Here is a 23,211-nt window from a genome sequence, read left to right on the forward strand (position 1 = left end):
AAAAAAGCCTAACACTGTGGAAGATATTAGATTGTTTTATACAAGTGAATAAACAAAAAGAACCAACAGTAGAAAACTTAAGTCAATCATGCAATGTTTCATCTGTAAATCTATACATTATTTAGGGTAAAAAAGAAAAAGATTTTCAAATGTTTTTAAATTTTCACTCCACCACATAAGTTGTAAATTAAATATCCACAGTCACATTCAGCCCAAAATAAGTATGTCTGACTCAAATCCTTCTATTTACCTTGACATTGTCTCTTAGTAGATCAAATATCACCTGTTTGCAGAGTCTGTATGGCAAGCACTGGGATCCAGAGCGGATTCTGAGAAATGATCTAGTTCAGAGTTGTGTGAAGGGGTCTCAGATTCAGGGGATGAATGTGAAAAATCTGTGGACTCACTTGCAATTTCCAAACATTCATCAGTTTTTTCCTTCTGTTGTTCTGTCTTTTTTATCTCAATTGGTGTTGCGTCTTCATCCTTAATTTGATCGACTTCATTTTCTGTATCGTCTTGGTCCAGTGTCAGATCAATTTTCTCAGTTACCTGGTTCACTTGGCCTACAGTATGTGTGTCCATTGGCTCTTCTTCTGACTCAAGATCTACTACTTCTGACTCCAGATCTACTATTTCAGGTTCAAGCATGGCCTCCGACAGCATATTTAACAGCTCTAACGGAGTACCAGGCAAATTTGTATGTGCTTCCTGATCAGGAAGCAGACGGGCCAAGCAGAACGAGTGCTGAATAAATTCAGGCCTACCAGAGAAGCAAGACATGGCCTCTTCCAACCAAGATACGAGAAGCTGCACAAGGTCTTCAGACTTAACCCCAGATGCACCATCACTAGGTTGTTGTGCCCAACGAGCAATAAATAACCTTTGCAGCACAGGGCGTACGCACATCTCTAAAGGTTGATGTCGGCCCGTACACCCAGCCGGAACGGTGGCGAGGAATGCTTTGGTGCTACTGATTGTGGATATGACGTTCTCAGATGTTTGGCTATGATGGCTATCCATAACCAGCAGGGCTTCGTTCGCATTCTGCGAGTCCAGATGCTTCTTCCACACTTTGGTGGCCCAAACATCCAGCTCTTCCGATGCACTGAAACCTTCCTCTTTGGCCATTAGTAGGATTGAGTCTGGTGGGCTTCTGCTCAGCATGCTTGCAGCATGACTTGTGAAGAGAGCTGCAGGTAGCATTGTACCGTTTGCAAGCATTGCAATGTAAATCTTTACAAAAGGCTTACCAGAACCAGTAAACTGAAAAGCAGTCTCTCTGCTTATCCTGGTATTCTCCTTCAGCATGTTGAAGTCTACAAAAATAGAAAGCTGGTCCATAGCACCAATGACACATGGTGGGACGTTGTTTGTCTTTATTTGACTGTGGACCAACTCTGTGAAGTGGCGACAGTTTTCCTCCATGGCATTAGGGAGTTCCCGATGTACTGTGAAAGAGGTATCCAAGCCCAATTTGTGCTGCATCATGAAGCTCACGGCCCACTCGTAAGAAATACGGAAAGAACTGCTCTCATTGGTTTGGGTTTGAAGCTCTGAAGCTTTTTCGAACAGTTTCGCCTCACTGATAGGACGCTGCTGTTCCCGTTGGGTCAGAACCCACTCCACTAGATGATCAACGGCCTCTCCACAGCTCCTGCTGCAGCATTCATTTAATTGATTCTCTTTGGCCTGAAGCCAGGACTTAATGAGCTGAGGTTTGGTGTCCATTTCTTTAGCTGCTTTCTGGATCCCGGAGCACAGCGCAAGGAGTAGTATTCGACGCTGATGAATAGACAGAGTCTCCTCTCTGTTTTTCACAGGTTGTGAAAGCGTATTGGTTACCGTTCCCTCTACTTTATGTTTTGCCACTGTTTGATGTGGCATGTCCTCATCGCTTTCAGTCGTCTCAGAGACTGAGTCAGTGTCTTCCTCTTCTAGAGGGGCCATTTCCTGGTCCACGTCTTCATCCAGACTAGCATTGGCAACACGTGAAAAAGTTTTGACGTCCACTGAAGCTCTGTGCAGGCCTTTTTCCAACATTTCACTTCGATATTTAAGTCCAGGCTCCGTGCCTTCCCTGGAAGGGAAATAGTGTGTCACTTTCCAGGGTCTGTATAACATTAAAAATGTTGAAACTTAAAGTTTGTGAATTAAAAATAAAGAAGCCTTTGCACATTACATTTCCATTTCAAATTTCAAGGGTTTTAGAATTTATCTATTGCAGGTTGCAATTTTGAATCCAACAATTATTTCAGTTTGTCAGAAAACAACTTTGGTTTCCAGTATACGTACCTCTTAGAATCAATAAATCCAACTTTAGCGTTACCTGTACAGAAAAAAAAGAAAAAAAACATGAATTATAATAATCTAAGACAATAAATGTAAACAATGAGTTTAGGCTATCTTCCATGTTAAAAATATGTAATACAATGCATTATCACTTTAATGCATGCCAATTAAAAAGCTGTTTGAAAACTGTATTCTTTAATTATGTGCAACATCTGAATAGAAAACAAACATTCAGAAATAGACTGATATTTAGTGTCAGAATTTGAGCTTTATAACCTTGGTAATTAGGTGAGAAACCATGGAAGTCCCAGAAGCAGCAAGAACGTTTGCACAGATTCACAAGGCATGCTGTGCAGCCATATACACTCTCATGACGCTCGTTTTTCAGGTTGCAAACTTTACATCTCCTTGTCCTACGAGTAATTTTGGCTAATCGATGTCTGACCCCTTCTTGAGTCTCCAGATTTTCTTTTTTAACAATCTGTTGCTCAGGCATGCTATCGTGGACTTGGTTCTGGCGAGCATATCTTTCGGCACACTTGGCCAGCTGGTACCCCAGACGTTTACGGTAGATGGCCTGGGAAAAGTGACCCCCCGGAAACCACCCTGGTGGGTTGTCTTTGCGGGTCTCTCGTAGGACAATGAAAGAGTTGATGATGCTCAAGTTGACAAGAAACCAGAAGAGACGCCGCCAATTGGTGTCAAGAACCAGCCCGCCGAGTTGGTTGCACGTCAGCAGCTGGTTACAGATGTCCACACCACGCATGTTGTCCTGGAGCAACTTAAAGGCCTGGGGTCTTTCAATGGCGCAAAGCTCACCAATCTTAGTGGGAGATCTCCTCCACACCACGTCTGGCTGGCCTGCAACAGCATTAGTGGAGAGACATACCAGCTGCTTGTTATCTTTCCATCTGGTGGCAAGGAGTGGGGTGAGTTCATTCTGTTGGAAATCACCTGGATTGTTCAGTGGAGGTTCATCCCAAAACTCCTTGGGCAAAATTGGACTTTGGGGCAGGACGGAGCTAGAGCAGTATATACCAATGTCATACAGCTCCCGCATGAGTGGCACAGACACAAGTGAGCTGGACAAGAAAATGTGGTGATGTTTACCCTCAAAGCCCTCTATGAGTTGAGGTACAACTAATTTTCCCAAGTCTTTGTTTTTCTCCTGTTGTGTTAAAACCAGCAGTTTATGACAGTAGCCTGACTTTGAGTCACACAGTAGCCATATCCTCGGCTGGGAATTTCTACTCTTCTCCTGAGCGATTCCTTTGTCATGGCTTGGTAGAAAAGCTTGATCGACTGTCAGACACTTATTTGGCCTGTAGGCCTCCCGCATACTTGTCTGCAGGATGCTCAGCATTGGCTGAAAAAAGGACAACTTGTCAGCACTCTGGTTGTCGTTCTCCACAAGCATGCTGCTCATTCGGATGTGAGTTCTGATCTGCTTGAAGCGTTTGACTGACATGGTCCTGTAAAAGAGCTCACATATTCTGGAGCCATAGCGGCCATGGTGATGGTCCCAGGACCAGTACAACTCTGGCTCAACCTGGCCTTGAAGCCCCATGAGGATAGAGAGACCAAAGAAGCCTTTGACTTCGTCAATGGACACGGAGTTCCAGGAAGGATCCCCCTGCCCCAAAGAGCAGCAATAAGTAGCATAAGAATTGGTCTCAAAAACGATCTGCTCAAAAAGGATGTCGGGAAAAAGAAGCTGGAAGTAGTCGAGGACATCACTATTTCGGGCCATTATATGCTGTGGGCCACAACTGTCCATGAATTCTGGCACAGTTCCTTCCTCTTTGGGCACAATCCACTGCTTCATGGACAACCAGTCAGGCTGTGTCCCAACATCACTAGCTTCATCCCCTTGTGGACCCTCCACCTCCTCCTCAACCTGGCAGAACTCAATATCTGTCTCCAAACACTCTGTAGGGGAGGGGAGGGATTATAGGAACACAGAGTTAGTCTTCTCCTTGGAGTCTCTACCATCACCAATAATCCATTTTATAACACCATGCTCAATGTATATGTGGTTCTGATAGGTCAGTTAGCTTTTGAAAAAAGAAAACAATAAGCAGCTCAGAAGCAGCAGATAATTTCCCGATGGATAGTCCTTGTCGTTATTCATTTGTCATGTTTCTAAATTAACCCATTTTAGGGTTTTTTTGTACTCCTCCTGATATTCTCCAGTTCAGGTGGTGTGCAGGTTTTGTGTAAATACTCATTTACTCATCCAGAGTGCTCTTGCAAAGGCTTGCCAGTAAGTCCTGCAAAGTCACACCAAGTACAAAAGGCCCACGTTTGTCCATTTTGACAATGGACAGCTTGAGTTCATACCCTACACGTGTGATTGCTGTGCATCACATACTGCGGGCTATTACTCAAGACTTTGCAAAAGTTTTTAAGCATATCTGTAATGTTTGAGTTTAGCTAAGTATGCATGGAAAAATTATCCTTCTTTATTGTAGGTGTCTATTAACTGGACAAATAACATTCAGCCTGTGAAAGTATATACAGTACTATGCAGGGTGTGTCAATCAAGCCGCAAGTTTAACAGTTTGCATATGTACAATGTTAAGATTCTCTGATGTAAGAAAACAGCTGTCAGAGAGTTTGATCCAATTACAAAGTTCTGAACGAACTGATGTAATTACCACACGCTGTTTAATTAAGCCTGTAGATATGGATAAGACAAAAAGATGTTGCATGTGTAAATAGCAGATGTCGTACATTTTACTGAAAAAGCTATTCCGGCAGTTCTACAGCAATTTAACGGGTCTTACATTGTGAATAAAACTTGTATTATATTGATATTACAAAGTCATTTTACAGATCCAGGAAAACAATACTTTTTTATTCCCCCAAAAAGTTTACACATGCATTTGGCACTTGACAAGCATTCATTTTGGACCCTGTTGTTTAGTAGATGTAATTTACAGTTATAAGTTGTACTAACAAGATTCAAGTAGCAATGTATGTCATGATACAATTAATTTAGTTCCAAGGTATTTTTACTTTTGTGTCTACACTGTATTAGTACTATAATCATGCAATTAATGACACCTACAATAGAGTTGGATGCCTTCTAACTACAGAAGTAAGAAAGCAGAGAAAGAAAAACAAGCATGCAGTAAGACACACCATTTTCTAAAGACTCAGGAAAAACATGTATTAATGTTCTATTGAGTTGGAGTACACCCACCTTTATGAGTGAAGATGCAGTGGGAGTGATTAAAGAACTTAATGAGATGTTTGGCCATCATATTCCCCAGAGCAGTGGAGTATTCACAACCCGCACAGCTCAGCTTCACACCGCTACAAAAGAGCAACAAATTACCTGTACTGTTTCAGATTTAGTCAAATAGAACTTAAAATCTAAAGATTAATATATTACCTTGGCGGCCCCTTTTTAGAAGCTTTTGGGACTCTTCCAGGAACGTGATTGCTGAAATAAAAAAAATAATTGCAATCAGTATATTGACATGACTGCCTGGCATACCAAACTAAACTTCAAACTCTAAATTCAAGTGGCACCGTTTTTTAATTTACAAAGGTGCAAGAGGATGTAAAGAAAGATATATGACTTGATTTACTTGATCATGTGGTTTGCATAAGCACGAGAACAGCATGTGCTGTAGAAGCAGAGTGAGCAGTGAACATAAGTAGGGTAGTGATTCGCAAAGTCTGGAATGTCAAAAGTGCACTCCACACACTTATGTCTGCCCAGTAGTGCCCTGGAGAGAGGAAGACCAAAAGTACATAATTCAAAATTCTGATATCCAGTCGAAATGGTTCGATGAATCCGTTAAAATTAAACATAAGCTTACCTCTGCTCTTGGAACTTGGACAAGAAGTCAAACGTCTTGCTGACCTTTTTCTTCACAGGTCCATGTCGTTGTGATTGCTGGTCACCACTACAATTTGATGTTTGTGAAGTGCTAACACTATTCTTCTGAGAGTTAGTGGATGCTTTTGATGCCTGACCTGGTGTCTTCTTCATCCCAACATATGCCCTAATGGTCACCTAGAAATAAACAGATGACATATAAAGCAATATATATTTTTGCAATAGTTGAACTTGCTCTCAAACAAACAAACAAACAAACAAACAAACAAACAAACAGACAGACAAACAAACAAACATTTTACTTTTGTCCCAGGCTGGAGTCCTTCCAATTCACAAGGCTTTCGGAAAGTCCTGTGATGATTGATTTTATGCTCAACTTTGTCTTTTGTGAACAAGAACTGGAGACGGCATTTGTTACAGTGGTAAACTGTTGATTTCTGGAGAGAACAAACAAAACAGTCACATAATGGTTCAAAATGTCTGTTGAGTCAAGCAATAATGGACATAGGAGCACATGCGCATCTTTCTTTGCAAACTATTCAAACAATGCATCCTTATAGGATGCCCCTTCACTATTTAATTAACCATTAACCATCAAGACTATGCAAAAGCAGCAAATAGTCTGCAAAGGAGAATGTGTTGAAAATATTTATACATGCAATTATTATTTCTTTTTATTATATTATAATTTATTCTCATAACTTATGCTCACCTGATGACGAATATAGTGCTGCTGGTAACTTGTGGAATGCTTGAAAACTTTGAGGCAGTACTGGCACAGAAGGTGGCGGGTATCCTCATGCCAGGTACGAAAGTGGTTAAATACATCCGAGTAGAGGGAGGAGCGGTATTCACACACCTGAAAGTGTCAAGGCATTATAGATGCTGAGACACTCCTCATATTATAAAGACGGGTAATAAGGTTCATGCAGGTCAATTTCACTTAATTTACCTGGCACACATAAGGCATCTCTCCAGGTTTGTGGGTGTTCTTCATGTGCTGCAGGAACACTGGCTCACTCTCAAAGGACCACTCACATATCTTACACTTGGCTGAACAGAAAGCATAACAATCACTAAATCAGCTAATAAACTGAATTTACTTCAGTTTACAGTCTGTAGCAAACCAGCAAAAAAAGTCAGGCAAACAGGCACCATCTGAATACAATACGTGTTAAAGTTAAATGTGTTAACATTAAAAATACATTTGTTGCCCCAGTCACCTCTTCAGTCTTCATGTTTGAATTTAGTCAAATATACTAGTGCACATGGCAAAAGTGTGTCTGTTGAAAACACTGTATCTGCATAGGCTCTAACCAGCATAACCAGTCTTGCAAGCTCGTTTTTTTTTTTTTTTTTAAAGAAGAAAAAAAAGAAATCTGACTCCAACAGGTTGCCAGCTAAGTGTGGGATGATGAACAAACTCTAAAAGCTTTATCTGTGTCTGTATGACCTGTTTCACTGTAAAGAAAAGCTGCTATTGTTTCTTGTGCATAAGAATATTATGGAACAAGAAAATAACAGTTTAAAAAAAAACACACACACATTGCTTCCCAGAAATAATGGTTGGCAACAAGGTGGTGGGAGACACAAATGTGAAATCCAATTTTGTGAGTACATTTGTATAAATTTCATTGATGAAAATACAACATCACAGCCCATCTAACTGGAATAACATACAGACTAAATGTTGTGAACATCATTAGATAATTCTGGAAAACAAACAAATACAATTATATCTAAACATTAATGTACACTACCGGGTCAGTGAGATTTTTTTGAAAGAAAATAATACTTATATTCAGCAAGCATATTATTCTTCAAAGAATCCTGAAAATATTCCGCGTTACAACAATACTGTGATTGTAATAATAATAAATGTTTCTTGACCATCAAATCAGCATATTAGAATGATTTCAGAAGGACACTGAAGCCTGGAGTAATGATGCTGAAAATTCAACTTTGCCATCACAGAAATAAAATACATTTTGAACATATATTACAATATGAAACAGATCTTTTAAATTGTAATAATATTTCACAATATTACTGTTTTTTATTGTATGTTTTGATCTAATAAATGCAGCCTTGTTAGCATAAGTTTCCTTTTAAATGTATATATTTTTTAAATCATATAGAGCCCTAACTTTATTATACTGGAAAAGTTCTTACTAGATGACTCAATGGAAGTGTGGACGCTCTCAAGGTGGCATTGAAGACGAAATGGTGTGGGAAAGCGGCGGAAACAGTGCTGGCAGGACGTGTGCGTGTCCATCTCCCCATTTTGCTGCTCCAACTCAACATGGTACCTCATATGGTTCATAAGCCTGCAATGAGAATAAGCACTTACTAAATGCAGCATTCTAGTATATGAAAGAAAACACCTTCTGTCCAAGTTTAGAAGAAGCACTGGGAAAGATCCTAAAAATTAAACATATCATCTGCAAGTAGACAGATATATCCATAATTCTTGACTGTCCATCAACATACCTAACATTATTTTTCAGTCTCTTGTTACAGGAAAGGCATTTGAACGATAACGGTTCCTTTGAGTTGTCCATTGGCACATAGACTCGATTCCCCTCAAATGTGCCGTAGTAGAAATCATCCACCAGCATGACAAGTCTGGGCGGAGTATCTCCAGTCTTTGGCGGTGGGCTATCCAGCTTGACACTAGGCACAACAGAGAGGCTCTTAGGTGTTGTGGCTGGTGTGTTCACAGCAGTTGCTGTACTGCTTGTTTCGGGCGTCTGGACAAGAGCTGGGCAGCAGAACTAAAGGGGGAATAATAATTAATTGACAACTTTTTAGGTGACCAGACACATATATAGTATCTGCAAAAAGTATATACTTACACACATATGACTCCGTAGAGCCTCGATCATTTTGAACTGAGCTCCACAACGAGGACACAAATGAGTGATCGTTGATGGTGTTGTATGGGTAACAGGGATTGCTACAAAGAAAGAAAAGTGTTTGGAATTTATCAGCATGGCTTTACTCTAGTATGAAACTGATGCATTAACAAAGAAGAGAACAGCAAACTTACTTTGGACAACATTATGTGTCATGACAGGAACAGCAGAGGAAACAATAGGGCCGTTATTGGTTTTTTGATTGCTCATGACAACAAATGTCTGTGCTTGAGCCCCACCGGGAAGGTTAACAGATTTCACAAGGCTCATTATGTTTTGCATGTCCAAGGGTCCATTTCCTGGCTTTATTGTCACTGTAAATAGGAATAAACCCAATTTTAAAACAGATCTTTGCAGTCCTGGATGCTGATTGGTCAATACAGTGTAATAAAATAAATATTACCATCTGTAATAAATACTCATTTACTTATGTATTGATATTGATATTACATCAATTATTTTTTCATACCTTCACTGTTTCTTAAAAAAGCTAAAATCTTTGTCTAAAAAACATAAATAGTTTAGTTCTCAACAGGAGCATCTTACAGATTTTAGTAGTGGTTCGTGCTGTGGAGGGCTGAGTAATGGTTGTGGAGGACATGGTGGCCAGAGAATTGACTGCAGGTGGGGCGACCGCTGTTGTGGTACGAATAGTGAGAGTAGCAGGGATTTGCATCGTGCTGAAAGTGCTAGGCGTTTGGGTCCTGTTTGCGACCGGCGCTCCGGCCCTCATCTGAGCTGGCTGGGTAATTATTTGGGTTCCTCCAACAGCTGGTTTAAATATTTGTGTCCCAGGTGCTGAAAAGACATAAAAATGAAACATTGATAAATCAATGAGCAAATCAAACCCTGTAAAACTAAAACTGAAGTTTAAGGCGCACTTTGACATACCTTGGACTAAAGTAATGGGTCGAACAGTCTGGCCTTGTTGGACATTCAGCACCAAACTCATTGGGGCCTGGCCGGGCTGGCCAGGATGGATATTCTGCACAGGAAGACCCTGTATCATACACAATATGAAACATTTTGATCAACAAATTTTGAGATAACCAGAAATGAGCTGGGATCTATGAGGTGGGATGGCAGCACCTGTGTGGTAAAGTAAAACGGCTGGCTGTTGGTGGCATTGGCAATAGAAGATGTGCCAGGCAGAAGAACCTGCGACAGAGCCACAGTGCCCAGCCCTCCTCCTCCTGATGTTAAAAAGACCTGCTGCCCTTGCATTGCTTTAGGAATGTCCGCCGGCACAGCAGCAGGAACCATGCGTTGAGTCACTGAAAGAATAAATGACTGAGTAAAGAAGTAGTGCAGCTAAAATGCTGTCATCAAGATAGTGGCGATGGCCCTGGTGTACCATTATTATAGTTTACACAACTTTTGTGCTCACAGATCATACAAAACACTTTTATAATAATTAATTTTTTATCAATTTTTAAATGGAAAAAGAGCAGCCAAGATAGTATTTATAATTAGTTTGTGTTTAACAGAACGGAGCGTGTCATACGGCTTTGGAACAACATGAGGATGAGTGAATAATGACACAATATTCCTTTAATAGGCAAAATAACTGATAATACGGACCAGGATACTCACATGTATTTGTGATCAGCGGAACCGCGTTTGCCGTATTTACTACGGGTGGCAGGTTCTGGATCACCACAGTCTTAGGCTCAGCTGGAATATCAACCACCGTCATGGCAGGAGTGGAAGACACTAAACAACAGTGAAGAAGGACAGGTTTTAGATAGCATAATGATATTAAAATAATTATTAAAATACAAATCTTTCTTAATTACACAAAGAATCTCTGGAATATGTGTGATCTAAACATACATTTAACTATAAATAATACAAAAAGAATATATAAAATTACACACCAGTGGGAGTACTACTTTCAGCATTTCCCTCTGAATCATCCATTGAATTTTGCTGTTGCCATGGTTCCAGCTCCTCCTCCTCACACTCCATAAACAAATCCGCGTCCATGTTTCTGAAACATAAAGTGTTTATTGAGCTAAACAGTTAACGTGCTTTTTCAATCTACATGAAAAAACCCCAGTAATGTTATTGCTGCCCATGGTATTTAGTGTATAAATAAATCATAAGTCGGGAAAATTTAGGGATTCATTTTAGATTTTGACAGGTGAATGACGTCTGAAGTGAAGACCCTCACAATATTCACCGGGCTCTGACAGCATTCAGGTCCGACCAGTATCAACGTCAAGGGTGGCGTTCACAAAACCGCCTCATTCTGTAAATTACATAAATAAATAACAGAGTGAGTAAACCACATTTTGTGCTCACATATATTATATATAACAAATCTGTAATAAAATGGGTTAGATATTCAGTGTGCTGCCATTTCACTTCAGGAAAGCCTTCAATAAATTGTCTAAGTACGCGCAATGTGATTTCATCCAACTGAAAGAGGCGAAGAGAAAAGTAGTTCCTGTGCGCTTTCATCCAATGCGTGAGACTAGATGGTTTGACAGACCTAAATTAAAGCATGAGCCTTAGATGTGTATAATAACAATAAATGTGGATTAAAATCTAAAGTAGGTTGGAACGAGTGACAGCGCGATGTTTATTACAATTACTCGGTCACAAATTATGCAGCAACCACCTCGCGCGCTAAGTGCGCACTCCGCATACTGTCCCCTGCGCACATAATGAACGACGATCATCTAATGTGTGGATTAAAGCGCGAATATAACGAATATTGTCGAATTTATAAAAAATACTTACCGGATTATAGTCTATATGGAAATATGTTCAATGTGATATATTGAAAGCACACAAAGCCAGCCGGTACGTCACAGACGAGACGAATAAATGCGCTAAATGGGCAGAGGTTCTGCTCTTTCTGCGGCAGCGATTGGTTGATGCGTGCAAAACGCCACTTCCTGTTTTAGATTCGGACCTCTGATTGGCTGTAATCTCTGAAATAAGGAGGAGTGGTTACTGGAACAAGAAAATGGCTTCCTTCCTTGCAACGACAACATTTTACACTATCTAACCAACTGCTGGCTTAATAGTGGCAAGCAGATAGTGTTTGGATTTTATTCAACACGTTGCTGGTGTTTTGCAGATAAACTATCAAGACCATCATAGACTGGTGTTTTCTGAACTGAATTCATGATTTTAAATTATTGATCACTTAAAACATCTCCCATATAAAAATATTTGCTATAAATATTAATTTACACTCCCCTTACAAGTAAAGCACTGATAAATAGGTTAGGAACCAAAAAGCAAAAACCAGTACTTTTTAGAACCGGTTCCAACCGGTTCTAAAACTGGAAATATATTGATGAGATTCGGTTTCATTAACGGTTCTCAAACGTGCGTCCTTCCGCCAATGTGGATGGAACTTCCCATTGCAGTATTTACTGTACAATTTATTGCAAAGTCGCTACTAAATAATTCAGCACGAAAAAAACGAGTGGTGATGTCCGATTCAAGAACAAACGACTCTTAAGAGTCGATTCTTTTAAGTTCATCAAACAGTGCGACCAGTGTAGTCGGATGAAATGACTCTTCTGAACCGATTCTTTTTAGTGAATCAAAAACAACTCAGAAGAAGCGGTAATCTGACTGAACCAATAACTTTATTGTTTTATGTTGTACTTTATTTGAACATAAATAAATTATTTCAAAATATCCACCGCAAAATGTCCCAGGTCAGTACTCTCAGCGCTGAATATTATTAAAACCACTATCTGACTAGGCTATTCATCAGAAACTGATGCTGAGATAAACGTTTCATAACGTTTCGAATCTGCTGCTAAATGATGAGACGTGCTTAATCAGCCAAGTGACGAAACGGACAGCAGGTAGGCCACTAAGCTGTAAGACCTATATATAGCATTTTGCACAGGACACAATGTAACATTCCAGGGTTATTCTTCATTTTGTACACCTGCTACATGAGATATGATGGACCGAGTCACATCATCTGATCGAGTGAACTATGGCATCGTCCTCGGGCTGACGTCGATCAGTAAGTTACGTGCCTTATTTGACATCTTTAGAACCTTTAAGAATTAAAATAATCTCTCTCTCTCTCTCTCTCTCTCTCTCTCTCTCTCTCTCTCTCTCTCTCTCTCTCTGTGATAAGACATTTTGAAAGAAAGTAATACTTTTATTCAGCACGGGTAAATAAGGTTCAAGAGTAAAGCCAATTATAATGGTATAAGATGTTTCTATTTCAAATAAATGCTGTTCTTTTGAACTTTTATTTATCAAAGAAAGAATCCTGAAAAAAATGTATAGAGGTTTGCTCGTAAATTTTAAGCAACACAACTGTTTAATTTTATAATAAGAAATGTTGCATGCCAAATCAAATTACATGTTAAAATAATATAGAAAAACAATATTTTAAATTGTAATAATATTTCAGAATACAGTTTTTACTGTATACTTGATTAAATAAATGCAGCCTTGATGAGCATAAGAGACTTTCATTAAACACTGTGTATGTAATGCCATCTCCCATACAGGCTTTATGCTTCTGCGAAAATGGATAGCTGGTGGTGTCTGCAAAAGCTTTGCTCGTTTGGATGGAAAGACAGTTGTGATCACTGGTGCCAACACTGGGATTGGCAAGGAAACTGCAAAAGATATGGCTCGTAGAGGTATGACACATTACCTACGTCCTCATCTATTGTTCTCTTACTTCCAGTGTATAAGTATGTATATATGCTAATGTGTGCATATAGGAGCTCGGGTAATTATGGCCTGCCGGGACTTGACACGTGCTGAGAAAGCTGCGGAATATATTCGGCGCTCCACAGGAAATGGCAATGTAGTCATCAGACACTTAAATCTAGCCTCTCTCTATTCTGTCCGAGAATTTTCCAAAGAGTTCATATCCACAGAAGAACGACTGGATATACTCATCAACAATGCAGGTGAGTAAGATTTCACAAGAATGAAGCAAGCAATACAGAGACAGATTTGAAAGAGGACCTATTATGCCCCTTTTTACATGCCCCTGTTTTCATGCATGTATCTTAAAATGCAAATGAGCTGCTGCTCCCCACCCTGCTTTCTAGAAGAGGGCGAAGCCTTTACAGCTCTTGCTTGTAATACTGTAATAATCATCTCTATTGCGGTTACGCTCACGTGACATTGCAGTTCTTCATCATCATGAAAGTTTATTATCTGCGTGCTTTTTAAAGCCATATCAGTCTAAATTTCTGATATGGTTATCTGAGCGCACGCGTACATATCGCTGGATGTCAGACGGCACGTATTAAACTAAGTTATTTTTTCTCATGTTATTGCGCTTAAACTGTCAAATACATTCAAGGTTGTGTCAAACAAAGTTCACATAAACACAGTCGGTTATGTCTGTGAACGTAAACAGCAAGTTAAGAAATCGCATGTGTATATTAGATTAGAATTAAAGTCAAAGCAGAGTAATATACAGTACCTACTGCTATATATGCTGTTAATATGAATCAAACAACAAAAGAAAAACAGAAAATCACTCACTGCTCTTGACTGAATAACTTTAGTAGCTTTAATAAGAAAACATTTCTGACTTGAATGCTGCTGTTAAATGCTCTGGCTAGGAGATAAACATGGCGGACTGTGTACAGGTCACTCAGGGCGGGGTCTATGCTAATGAGGCAGAGTCCGTCAGCAATCGTGGGCATATGTGACGTCACAAATGCTAGACTCTGGAAACGGCATATTCTGAGACACTGCTTATGATTTATGGGGATTAAAAAAAAAGTGTAGGTGGATTTTTACCATTATTGGGTAGTTGTGTACACTCACTGCTGACACACATTTATGTTCAAACACCATGTAAAAGTGAATTTTGCATAATAGGTCCCCTTTAAAGTTTTTTTTTTTTTTTGACAGGTGTGATGATGTGTCCAAAGTTGATCACAGAGGATGGCTTTGAAACACAGCTGGCTGTCAATCACTTGGGACATTTTCTTCTGACCAATCTACTATTAGGAGTGCTAAAGAGATCCTCCCCCAGCCGCGTAGTGAATGTGTCCAGTGTTGTACATGTTGGTGGTAATTTTCAAAAATTCACTCATTTTCAAAAGTTAAGGAAAAAAACAGTAATATTGTGAAATATTTATATATCACTTATGTTTCTGTTTTCTATTTTTATATATTTCAAATTTTAATTTATTCCTGTGATGGCAAAGCTGAATTTTTAGCATCATTATTCTAGTCTTCTCTGTCACACGATCCTTCAGAAATCATTCTAATATGCTGATTTGCTGCTCAAGGAACATTTCTTATTATTATCAATGTTGAAAAAAGTTGTGCAGATTAGTATTTTTGTGGAAAACTTTTTTAATCATGATTCTTTGATTAATAGAAAGTTAAATTTAATGCATTCTTGCTGAAAAAAAGTATTTATTTCTTTACAAATTAAAATCTTTTGAACAGTAGTGTAGATGTTGAAGTAAAATTCGATAAAACAATAGAACTTTTTTAGTCCGATAAATATCCTTATTTGTCACTGTTTTCATATAGGTAAGATTGAATTTGATGACCTTTTCTTTGACAAAAGGCCTTACAGTCCTCTGGCCAGCTATAAACAGAGTAAGCTGGCCAATGTGCTTTTCTCCAAAGAACTTGCACGAAGAACGAAAGGTAAGATACTACTACAGTTTTTGGTATAGCAAACAAGTTTGAAACCTAACAAACAAACTAACAAAAGCTGTTTGTTTATTTTAAGCAAAAAGTAGACAATATTCTATGTTTTATTGTTACGTCATTGTTGATTTTGTTTCAATGGCCGTGTTTAATCAAGTTTGCAACCAGTTGCTTTATATATAAATGGATGCTTCCATAGGTACAGGAGTTTCCTCATTCTGCCTGCATCCAGGAGTGATTCGAACAGAGCTGAATTGTCATGTTCTGTTATGGTACCCGATGCTGAAGACTATACTGTCGTTGCCCAGTATGCTGCTGATGAAAACTCCCTGGCAGGGTGCACAGACCTCTATCTACTGCGCTGTCACTGAAGGCTTAGAGAGGAAGTCTGGCTGCTACTTCAGGTAAACGCAATACTCTGTCAATTGCTAAAGCATTGACCATTTTGTTCAAACACAATTTGCAAGCGAAAAAGTTTCACTCTGATATACATCACAATAGGGAAGAAAAGACAATCGCAACTTCCGTTTCATGCCGACTTTTAAAGACTTGGCAAGACTACTAGATTAACTGTGCATCTGTGTTTTGTGCAGTGATTGTGCTGAAAAAGACCCTGCTCCAGAAGGAAAAGATGATGCAGTGGCAAGAAGGTTGTGGGAGGAAAGTGTTCTACTGGTCGGACTGAACAACCAGCACTGACACTCTTCCTGATTGCAAGTGCTCCCCCTAGTGGTGATACCTGTGGCCCGAAACTTACTAGAGCAGAACCACAGATAGGACGTCAATGGCAGAGCTAGTGCCAAGGCAAATTACATGATTTGCATTGAGAGATGCATATTTGTTAGCATGGTTTTTTTTTTTTTTGGAACAGGATTTCCAAGAAATAAAGCACAGGTGTGTGGCTGTGTTTTATTTGAAATTGATCACATTCTTAAAGTGGACCGCTTTAGAGAAAGAACAAGAAGCAAATTGTTTGTTAACCATCCAACAATGAGTTGTGCTTTTTTTATTAAATCTTTGTTCTCAGGATTCATTCTTGATGACATGATGGTGCCCAGCACATTCTAACACATTTTATCAGAACAAAGTCCCGTACGATTCTTTAAAAAGAAACGAGAGGTACATTGTGTCCGGTATGTACATACCTATAGATTATGTTTGTTATAATTTATATATAATTTAACCACTAGATGGCGTTAAATATGTGTTTTTGGAAACATGGGATGCTATGCATTTCCCTCTACTTGAATTATGATAAAACAAGCCTGCATCCTTCCACAATGTAACACTGCAGGTCATTTGAAAACTAAAGGGAAAAAATGGATCACATGATCACCCTGTGATGTGGTTGTAGGTTACAGTTGCAATTATGTAACAAGGACATGCACTCAAATCAATATAAAACAGCACAACTCCCATTTTTTCTCTTTATTGAATTTTGCATTCCGATATATATTAAAATATAAAAACAGTTCTTTTAAATTACAATAATATATCACAATATTATGTTTACGTTATTATGTTTTAATGGTATTTTTGATCAAATAAATGACCTCAAACCCAAAAATTTTAAATAACAATGTATGTGTAAAAAAGCTGCTGCATAATAAAGCCAAACAATGTGGAAATAATTGTCTGACTCAGACTGAAAAAAACATCGCTGATGAGTTCACTGCCAGCAAATAACAAATCTTCCTCTTTAATTGAGCCTCTGTCCCTGAGAAAGTTTCCTGTGTGAAATTTGCTTCCAAACAGCTGAGTCATTTTCCTGTATTCAATTCTTTGTATGCTTATTACTGAAAACAAGTGATAATAATAACGTGTGCTGTGTGGCTGACAGTGGCACACAGAACCACTTTTGCACCTCGACAGGACAGAGATGTTTCATGTAAACATAATTAGTCCCAAAAAAAAAGATGAATCAAGGCATGACAATGCACGACACCCTCAGTCATTTCTGAGTGCCTTGCAACAGAGAATAAAGATGAAATCCAATTAAAAACCTATTGCCGGGCCATTCAAACCATCCAACTCCCAGCGCAATTTAGCTTGTAGCATTAGCACATCATTTATGGTCGACACAGAGCGTAGTTCACTAAACTCATTCCATCATATCCAGCACCATAATGCTTGTCAAGAGCTGAACCCAATCAATGAGCGTTCTGCATGTGTGGCCCCTGTGGGCAATGCCTGGCGCCTGCTCGTCTCCACAGGCTTCATATACAAGAGGAAGAGCATTAAACAGAGATGTGCTGATTCTCTTTTACATTATTATAAGAAAAGAAAAAGCAGCATTAAACTAAAACCTATTGCTCATATGAACAAAATAACTCATGTGTCACAAATCTGCATCATCTTTCAGACTTGAATAACCATAATGTGCTGATATCATCAGATGCGGATGTATTACAGCGTGTCATTCCCGCATGTCGCACTGAGTATAATTTACATGTAACCAATATAAATTTTGTATTCAAATGTGATGTGGTCTGAGCTTATATTAGGGGAATTCTTTCAACGGCTCTTGTATCTGTTGCCATATTGTCAGGAAGTGTATATTTTGCCATGGAATAAAAATATAAAAAAGGTAATTGTGAGTTTTCAATCACGAAATTCTGACTTTTTTCTCACAATTGCAAGTTTATATCTCAAAATTCTTTATACTCGCAATTCTTTATACCTGCCCTTGTGAAAAATAAATATACCAAAATGCATGTGAAATACATTTAATTTATGCCAACTACTACAAATACATTTAAATATCTATGAATACCCTACAGTTGTACTTTTTGGTGTAATAGGTACTGTCTTTAGTTATCCATAAGTAGTGCTGAGGTGCAACTAAAGATATAAATAAGTAGATTTGATTGTGCTAAAGTGGAACTATTGCAAGTATACTTTAGGCACACTTTAATTATCTTGCATTTAAAGACTGCTATTATACAGTGATCATACTATCCTTACTAATAAAGATATAAAAACACATTTTAGGCTTAATATAATTTTTTTTTTTTTTTTAAGTAAGTCAAAATTCGGATGCACTTCAAGTCAAAATGGCTGTGTTCTTATAAAAGTACGTCATCGTGACAATCTCTATTTGTTTTGCCCCAGGGGTTAATGTTGTGCTCAACCCCCTATCCATTGTGCCTTGATGAGGCTTTTGGGAGGATTTGTGGGAAATGGGAGGGCCGTAGTAAAACCTCATTGGAGACCAGCTGAGCTTTGAAACGATCATAAAAGCTACATCTTCCTGAGTCAGTGTGCTTGGCTCCAAGAGCTTAGGGGTCACGGCAACTGCTGACCCGATCGCTTGACTCGACTGTTAGGGGCCCCATTAAAGTCAGCCCTTCACTAGCTCTGAGGGAATTTGATTCAGCTTAACCGCCGTGGTTTTCTGGCCAACTTAGTGCTGGAATGCAGCAGACCCAATAATAATGGTACATGAAGAGGTCTTTCATTTGAAAGAATGGACTAGTGTACAGGACTCCATTCCGGGCAAGCCAGTTTGATTTGCAGTCCCTTAGGGGTTATTGTCTCCCAGTACACACACACACGCACACATGCTACCTCTACAGCTATTTGAGTCATGGGGTGCCAGCACAAAGGGAACTACTAACAGAAATAGCCTAGGGACAAGAGGGAGGCATGAAGAATATCACTCTTTTACTCACAGATTAACTGTTTTTATCTCGAGAGATAATCAGTTCAGCGAGAACTGCCATGCATAACAGTCCATTGAAACTCGAGAGCTCATCTCCCTGATCTTGGATTCGACCGCAGTAAACATGCTGCAACTGTGAGAGAAGGTGGAGATGCGGAGGGGCAGTGGGCCAGGGGCGAGAACAGGTGAGGGAGAGTGAAATCTGAGGCCACCAGTTATCATCAACAGCTGATGGGATACCGCAGTCGTTCCCAGTCTGCTTGCTCAGCACGACACCCCCTACAAACACACATGTAGGGATTTTAAGTCTTGTGGGGTTACTGATGTGTGTGTGTGCGTGTGCGCGCGTGTTTGTACTTGTTTTGCTATAGTTGTCAGGGCCAAAATCTCTGAAAATGTCCTCACATAAACTATACCTCTTAACATTGACTATTGTGGCATTTCATAAACTTTCAAAATGAATGCAATGTACGTTGCTTTGGATAAAATGCCAAATGCATAAAACAAAGGTTACTAAATAAATATTTGTAGTAGGAGGTTCTAAATATGCAAACAAGGTTGATTGTGTGTCTGCATAATACAGTGGATATAAAAAGTCTACGCCCCTGTTAAAACAAGGTTCAGTGGCATTGGTTGTAATTTTTTTACATATAACATGCAAATTTGATGATTTGTTTATACGTCAAAACCAAACAGCTGTTTCAACCGGACTTCAGACCTTTGGTTACACTTTATTTCGACTGTCCACTTTAGACATTCTACTAACTATAAAACTGCATGTCAAATAACTACCATTAGAGTATTTGTAGACTGTTATGGTTAGGGTTTGATTTTAGGGTTCAGGTTAGTAGAATAAGTTGACATGTAGTTGCAAAGTTGCTTATAGTCAGTAGAATGTCTGTTGGAGGACCATCGAATTAAATTGAGAGCAGATATTAAGCAGACAGTCTACTAATACTCTAATAATAGTTAGTTGACATGTATTTTCAAAGTTACTTCTAGTTAGTAGAATGTCTAAAGTGGACCATCGAAATATCCACTCTATCGACTGAACTTAAAAAAAAAACAATATGGTCAAATATTTGAAATACTACTATGGTATGCTACACTCACCTAAAGGATTATTAGGAACACCTGTTCAATTTCTCATTAATGCAATTATCTAATCAACCAATCACATGGCAGTTGCTTCAATGCATTTAGGGGTGTGGTCCTGGTCAAGACAATCTCCAAACTGAATGTCAGAATGGGAAAGAAAGGTGATTTAAGCAATTTTGAGCGTGGCATGATTGTTGGTGCCAGACGGGCTGGTCTGAGTATTTCACAATCTGCTCATGTTACTGGGATTTTCACGCACAACCATTTCTAGGGTTTACAAAGATTGGTGTGAAAAGGGAAAAACATCCAGTATGCGGCAGTCCTGTGGGCAAAAATGCCTTGTTGATGCTAGAGGTCAGAGGAGAATGGGCCGACTGATTCAAGCTGATAGAAGAGCAACTTTGACTGAAATAACCACTCGTTACAACCGAGGTATGCAACAAAGCATTTGTGAAGCCACAACACGCACTACCTTGAGGCGGATGGGCTACAACAGCAGAAGACCCCACCGGGTACCACTCATCTCCACTACAAATAGGAAAAAGAGGCTACAATTTGCACGAGCTCACCAAAATTGGACAGTTGAAGACTGGAAAAATGTTGCCTGGTCTGATGAGTCTCGATTTCTGTTGAGACATTCAGATGGTAGAGTCAGAATTTGGCGTAAACAGAATGAGAACATGGATCCATCATGCCTTGTTACCACTGTGCAGGCTGGTGGTGGTGGTGTAATGGTGTGGGGGATGTTTTCTTGGCACACTTTAGGCCCCTTAGTGCCAATTGGGCATCGTTTAAATGCCACGGCCTACCTGAGCATTGTTTCTGACCATGTCCATCCCTTTATGACCACCATGTACCCATCCTCTGATGGCTACTTCCAGCAGGATAATGCACCATGTCACAAAGCTCGAATCATTTCAAATTGGTTTCTTGAACATGACAATGAGTTCACTGTACTAAAATGGCCCCCACAGTCACCAGATCTCAACCCAATAGAGCATCTTTGGGATGTGGTGGAACGGGAGCTTCGTGCCCTGGATGTGCATCCCACAAATCTCCATCAACTGCAAGATGCTATCCTATCAATATGGGCCAACATTTCTAAAGAATGCTTTCAGCACCTTGTTGAATCAATGCCACGTAGAATTAAGGCAGTTCTGAAGGCGAAAGGGGGTCAAACACAGTATTAGTATGGTGTTCCTAATAATCCTTTAGGTGAGTGTATATATAAGCTGTCTGAAAACTTCCAGATGAGAGGGATCTTCCTCAAACGTCCTTCTTCTGTGCTGTTCCTTGTGAGGATAGGTTACACAGAACAAGAGCGTAATCATACCAAGCACCACAGCAGCTTCTCACATGCCCTGAATCTGCAGTGGTCTGATGGGAGTTTAAGCTGCTCGGCACATCAGGGCTGCTGTGTAATTAATGCTGATCTAACGGAAGCTTGCAGCTGCTTGGGTACAGTAATCGCTGCAGACTGCTTTCTGTTATACAGATACATGGACATGCTCACAAATATCGTGTGAGTGATATGGAAACAGCTGGCTGCTTTTATAAATGCAGGTCAGTAAGCTTTGACACATATACACACAAGGTTTCATGATATCTGGGTGTTGCGCTGTTGAACTTTTGAACTCCTTGATGAAACTAACTGATGTCCCACAACCAGCTGTCTCAGACACATGGCAAGTGTAAGGCACTGAACTCACAAGACACAGAATACTATATGTTTTTGAAAGAAATATTCACTTTTACTATTCAGCTGTTTTCTGAGTTTGAGGTGCACGACTTTTTAATGCTTTGAAAAATGCTTATGCTCACCAATGCTACATTTATTTAATCAAATTACAAAAAACAGTATGTTAATGTGTTAATAATTTAAAATGTAATTTATATGATGTCTCTGAGGTCAAAGCTAAATTTTACTCCAGTCTTCAGCGTCACATGATCCTTCTGAAATTATTATAATATGCTGATTTGCTGCTCAAAAAAACATTTCTTATTATTATCAATGTTGAAAACAGTTGTGGAAACGGTGAAACAAATTTTCTATAATAATTATATTTGCACTGTGACATTTTCATGATAATTCTCAATCTGTAACATAAAATATTTTTTATTTAAAAACATCATACAGCGAATTCTATTATAGTATACTTTTAGAAGATTATACTTAACAAAGGTCCTTTACAATTAAAATAATTTAATATTATTATAATATTATTACATTATTCACATTATGTTAACGATTTATTTTGCATTTCATATTTTTTTGTTTTTGAGATTACTGTATGCTGACTATTGTTGTTTTGGATGAGTGATCTTCATTTATAACGGCCTGGTATAACAGTGCTTTATTTTTCCCGGCATTATGATCAATACTGATGCATTTTTAATCCTATCCATTTAGACCTAATCAACCCCACAGACATCTTTCAAATGGAACAGGAAGAAAACCTCCTGACTGTAAATTTACATTCCTTTATTGTGATAATTAGGAGACCAATCCTTACAATAATATTGTAACCACTAACTACTATAGTAACTACCAATTTAACAATTCAAATCAGTGCTGTGGCTTTTTAAGTAGTGCTGATTGCTCAATTAGAGCTGTATTAGAGCTGCACCACTGTTTAATCATAGTTTAGACTAGCCCTAATTATGAAACTTAAGTGCAAGTTTTCCCACTGTTTAAATGAATGATACCTTAAACCATGTGGATTGTTCAGGGGAGGAATGCCATTACTTAGCCTAAATAAGTTATCAGA

At 39.0% G+C, this 23,211-nt stretch overlaps 2 protein-coding genes across 9 annotated transcripts; one reads left to right on the top strand and one right to left on the bottom strand.

Annotated features, from left to right (window-relative positions):
* Window positions 1-17: 17 nt before the first annotated feature.
* pogzb (pogo transposable element derived with ZNF domain b) lies at window positions 18-11,930 on the bottom strand. Of its 6 annotated transcripts, none has more exons than XM_084384624.1 (21): window positions 11,803-11,930; window positions 11,240-11,308; window positions 10,935-11,047; window positions 10,651-10,770; window positions 10,147-10,331; window positions 9,949-10,057; window positions 9,604-9,855; window positions 9,192-9,371; window positions 8,998-9,098; window positions 8,633-8,916; window positions 8,315-8,469; window positions 7,095-7,195; window positions 6,855-7,001; window positions 6,445-6,579; window positions 6,123-6,319; window positions 5,889-6,029; window positions 5,690-5,740; window positions 5,498-5,610; window positions 2,569-4,221; window positions 2,296-2,329; window positions 18-2,080 (listed from the first exon to the last, which is right to left on the bottom strand). In XM_084384624.1, the coding sequence occupies exons 3-21, from the start codon at window positions 11,041-11,043 to the stop codon at window positions 280-282; spliced, it is 5,868 nt and encodes a 1,955-aa protein (XP_084240750.1). In that variant the 5' UTR covers window positions 11,044-11,047; window positions 11,240-11,308; window positions 11,803-11,930; the 3' UTR covers window positions 18-279. The 6 variants fall into 6 exon arrangements, with proteins under 6 accessions (XP_084240750.1, XP_084240748.1, XP_084240749.1 ...); XM_084384622.1 differs by having other exon boundaries at window positions 18-2,113; XM_084384623.1 differs by having other exon boundaries at window positions 11,231-11,308.
* Window positions 11,931-12,598: 668 nt separating this feature from the next.
* LOC311275598 (retinol dehydrogenase 13) lies at window positions 12,599-17,101 on the top strand. 3 transcript variants are annotated; one of them, XM_084384728.1, is made up of 8 exons: window positions 12,599-12,890; window positions 12,989-13,057; window positions 13,557-13,691; window positions 13,776-13,967; window positions 14,929-15,090; window positions 15,562-15,681; window positions 15,884-16,088; window positions 16,278-17,101. In XM_084384728.1, exons 2-8 carry the CDS (start codon window positions 12,991-12,993, stop codon window positions 16,381-16,383), a joined length of 987 nt encoding a protein of 328 aa, XP_084240854.1. In that variant the 5' UTR covers window positions 12,599-12,890; window positions 12,989-12,990; the 3' UTR covers window positions 16,384-17,101. The 3 variants fall into 3 exon arrangements, with proteins under 3 accessions (XP_084240854.1, XP_084240853.1, XP_084240852.1); XM_084384727.1 differs by having other exon boundaries at window positions 12,787-12,890; window positions 12,955-13,057; XM_084384726.1 differs by having other exon boundaries at window positions 12,861-13,057.
* Window positions 17,102-23,211: the final 6,110 nt, after the last annotated feature.

The sequence above is a fragment of the Rutilus rutilus genome, assembly GCF_951802725.1.
Source record: "Rutilus rutilus genome assembly, chromosome: 17".
In the NCBI taxonomy this organism is placed as follows: domain Eukaryota; kingdom Metazoa; phylum Chordata; class Actinopteri; order Cypriniformes; family Leuciscidae; genus Rutilus; species Rutilus rutilus.

What these genes read in the sequence shown, in the direction of transcription:
- LOC311275598 (XM_084384728.1), top strand. Translation starts at nt 12,991, where the DNA reads ATGATGGACCGAGTCACATCATCTGATCGAGTGAACTATGGCATCGTC. An exon ending in TATACTCATCAACAATGCAG is followed by an intron (nt 13,968 to 14,928) that starts GTGAGTAAGATT and finishes TTTTTTTGACAG; the next exon opens with GTGTGATGATGTGTCCAAAG. An exon ending in CAGTGTTGTACATGTTGGTG is followed by an intron (nt 15,091 to 15,561) that starts GTAATTTTCAAA and finishes GTTTTCATATAG; the next exon opens with GTAAGATTGAATTTGATGAC.
- pogzb (XM_084384622.1), bottom strand. Translation starts at nt 11,043, where the DNA reads ATGGACGCGGATTTGTTTATGGAGTGTGAGGAGGAGGAGCTGGAACCA. An exon ending in AGACTGAAAAATAATGTTAG is followed by an intron (nt 8,470 to 8,632) that starts GTATGTTGATGG and finishes TTCTCATTGCAG; the next exon opens with GCTTATGAACCATATGAGGT. An exon ending in TCTAAAAAGGGGCCGCCAAG is followed by an intron (nt 5,611 to 5,689) that starts GTAATATATTAA and finishes GCTCTTTTGTAG; the next exon opens with CGGTGTGAAGCTGAGCTGTG.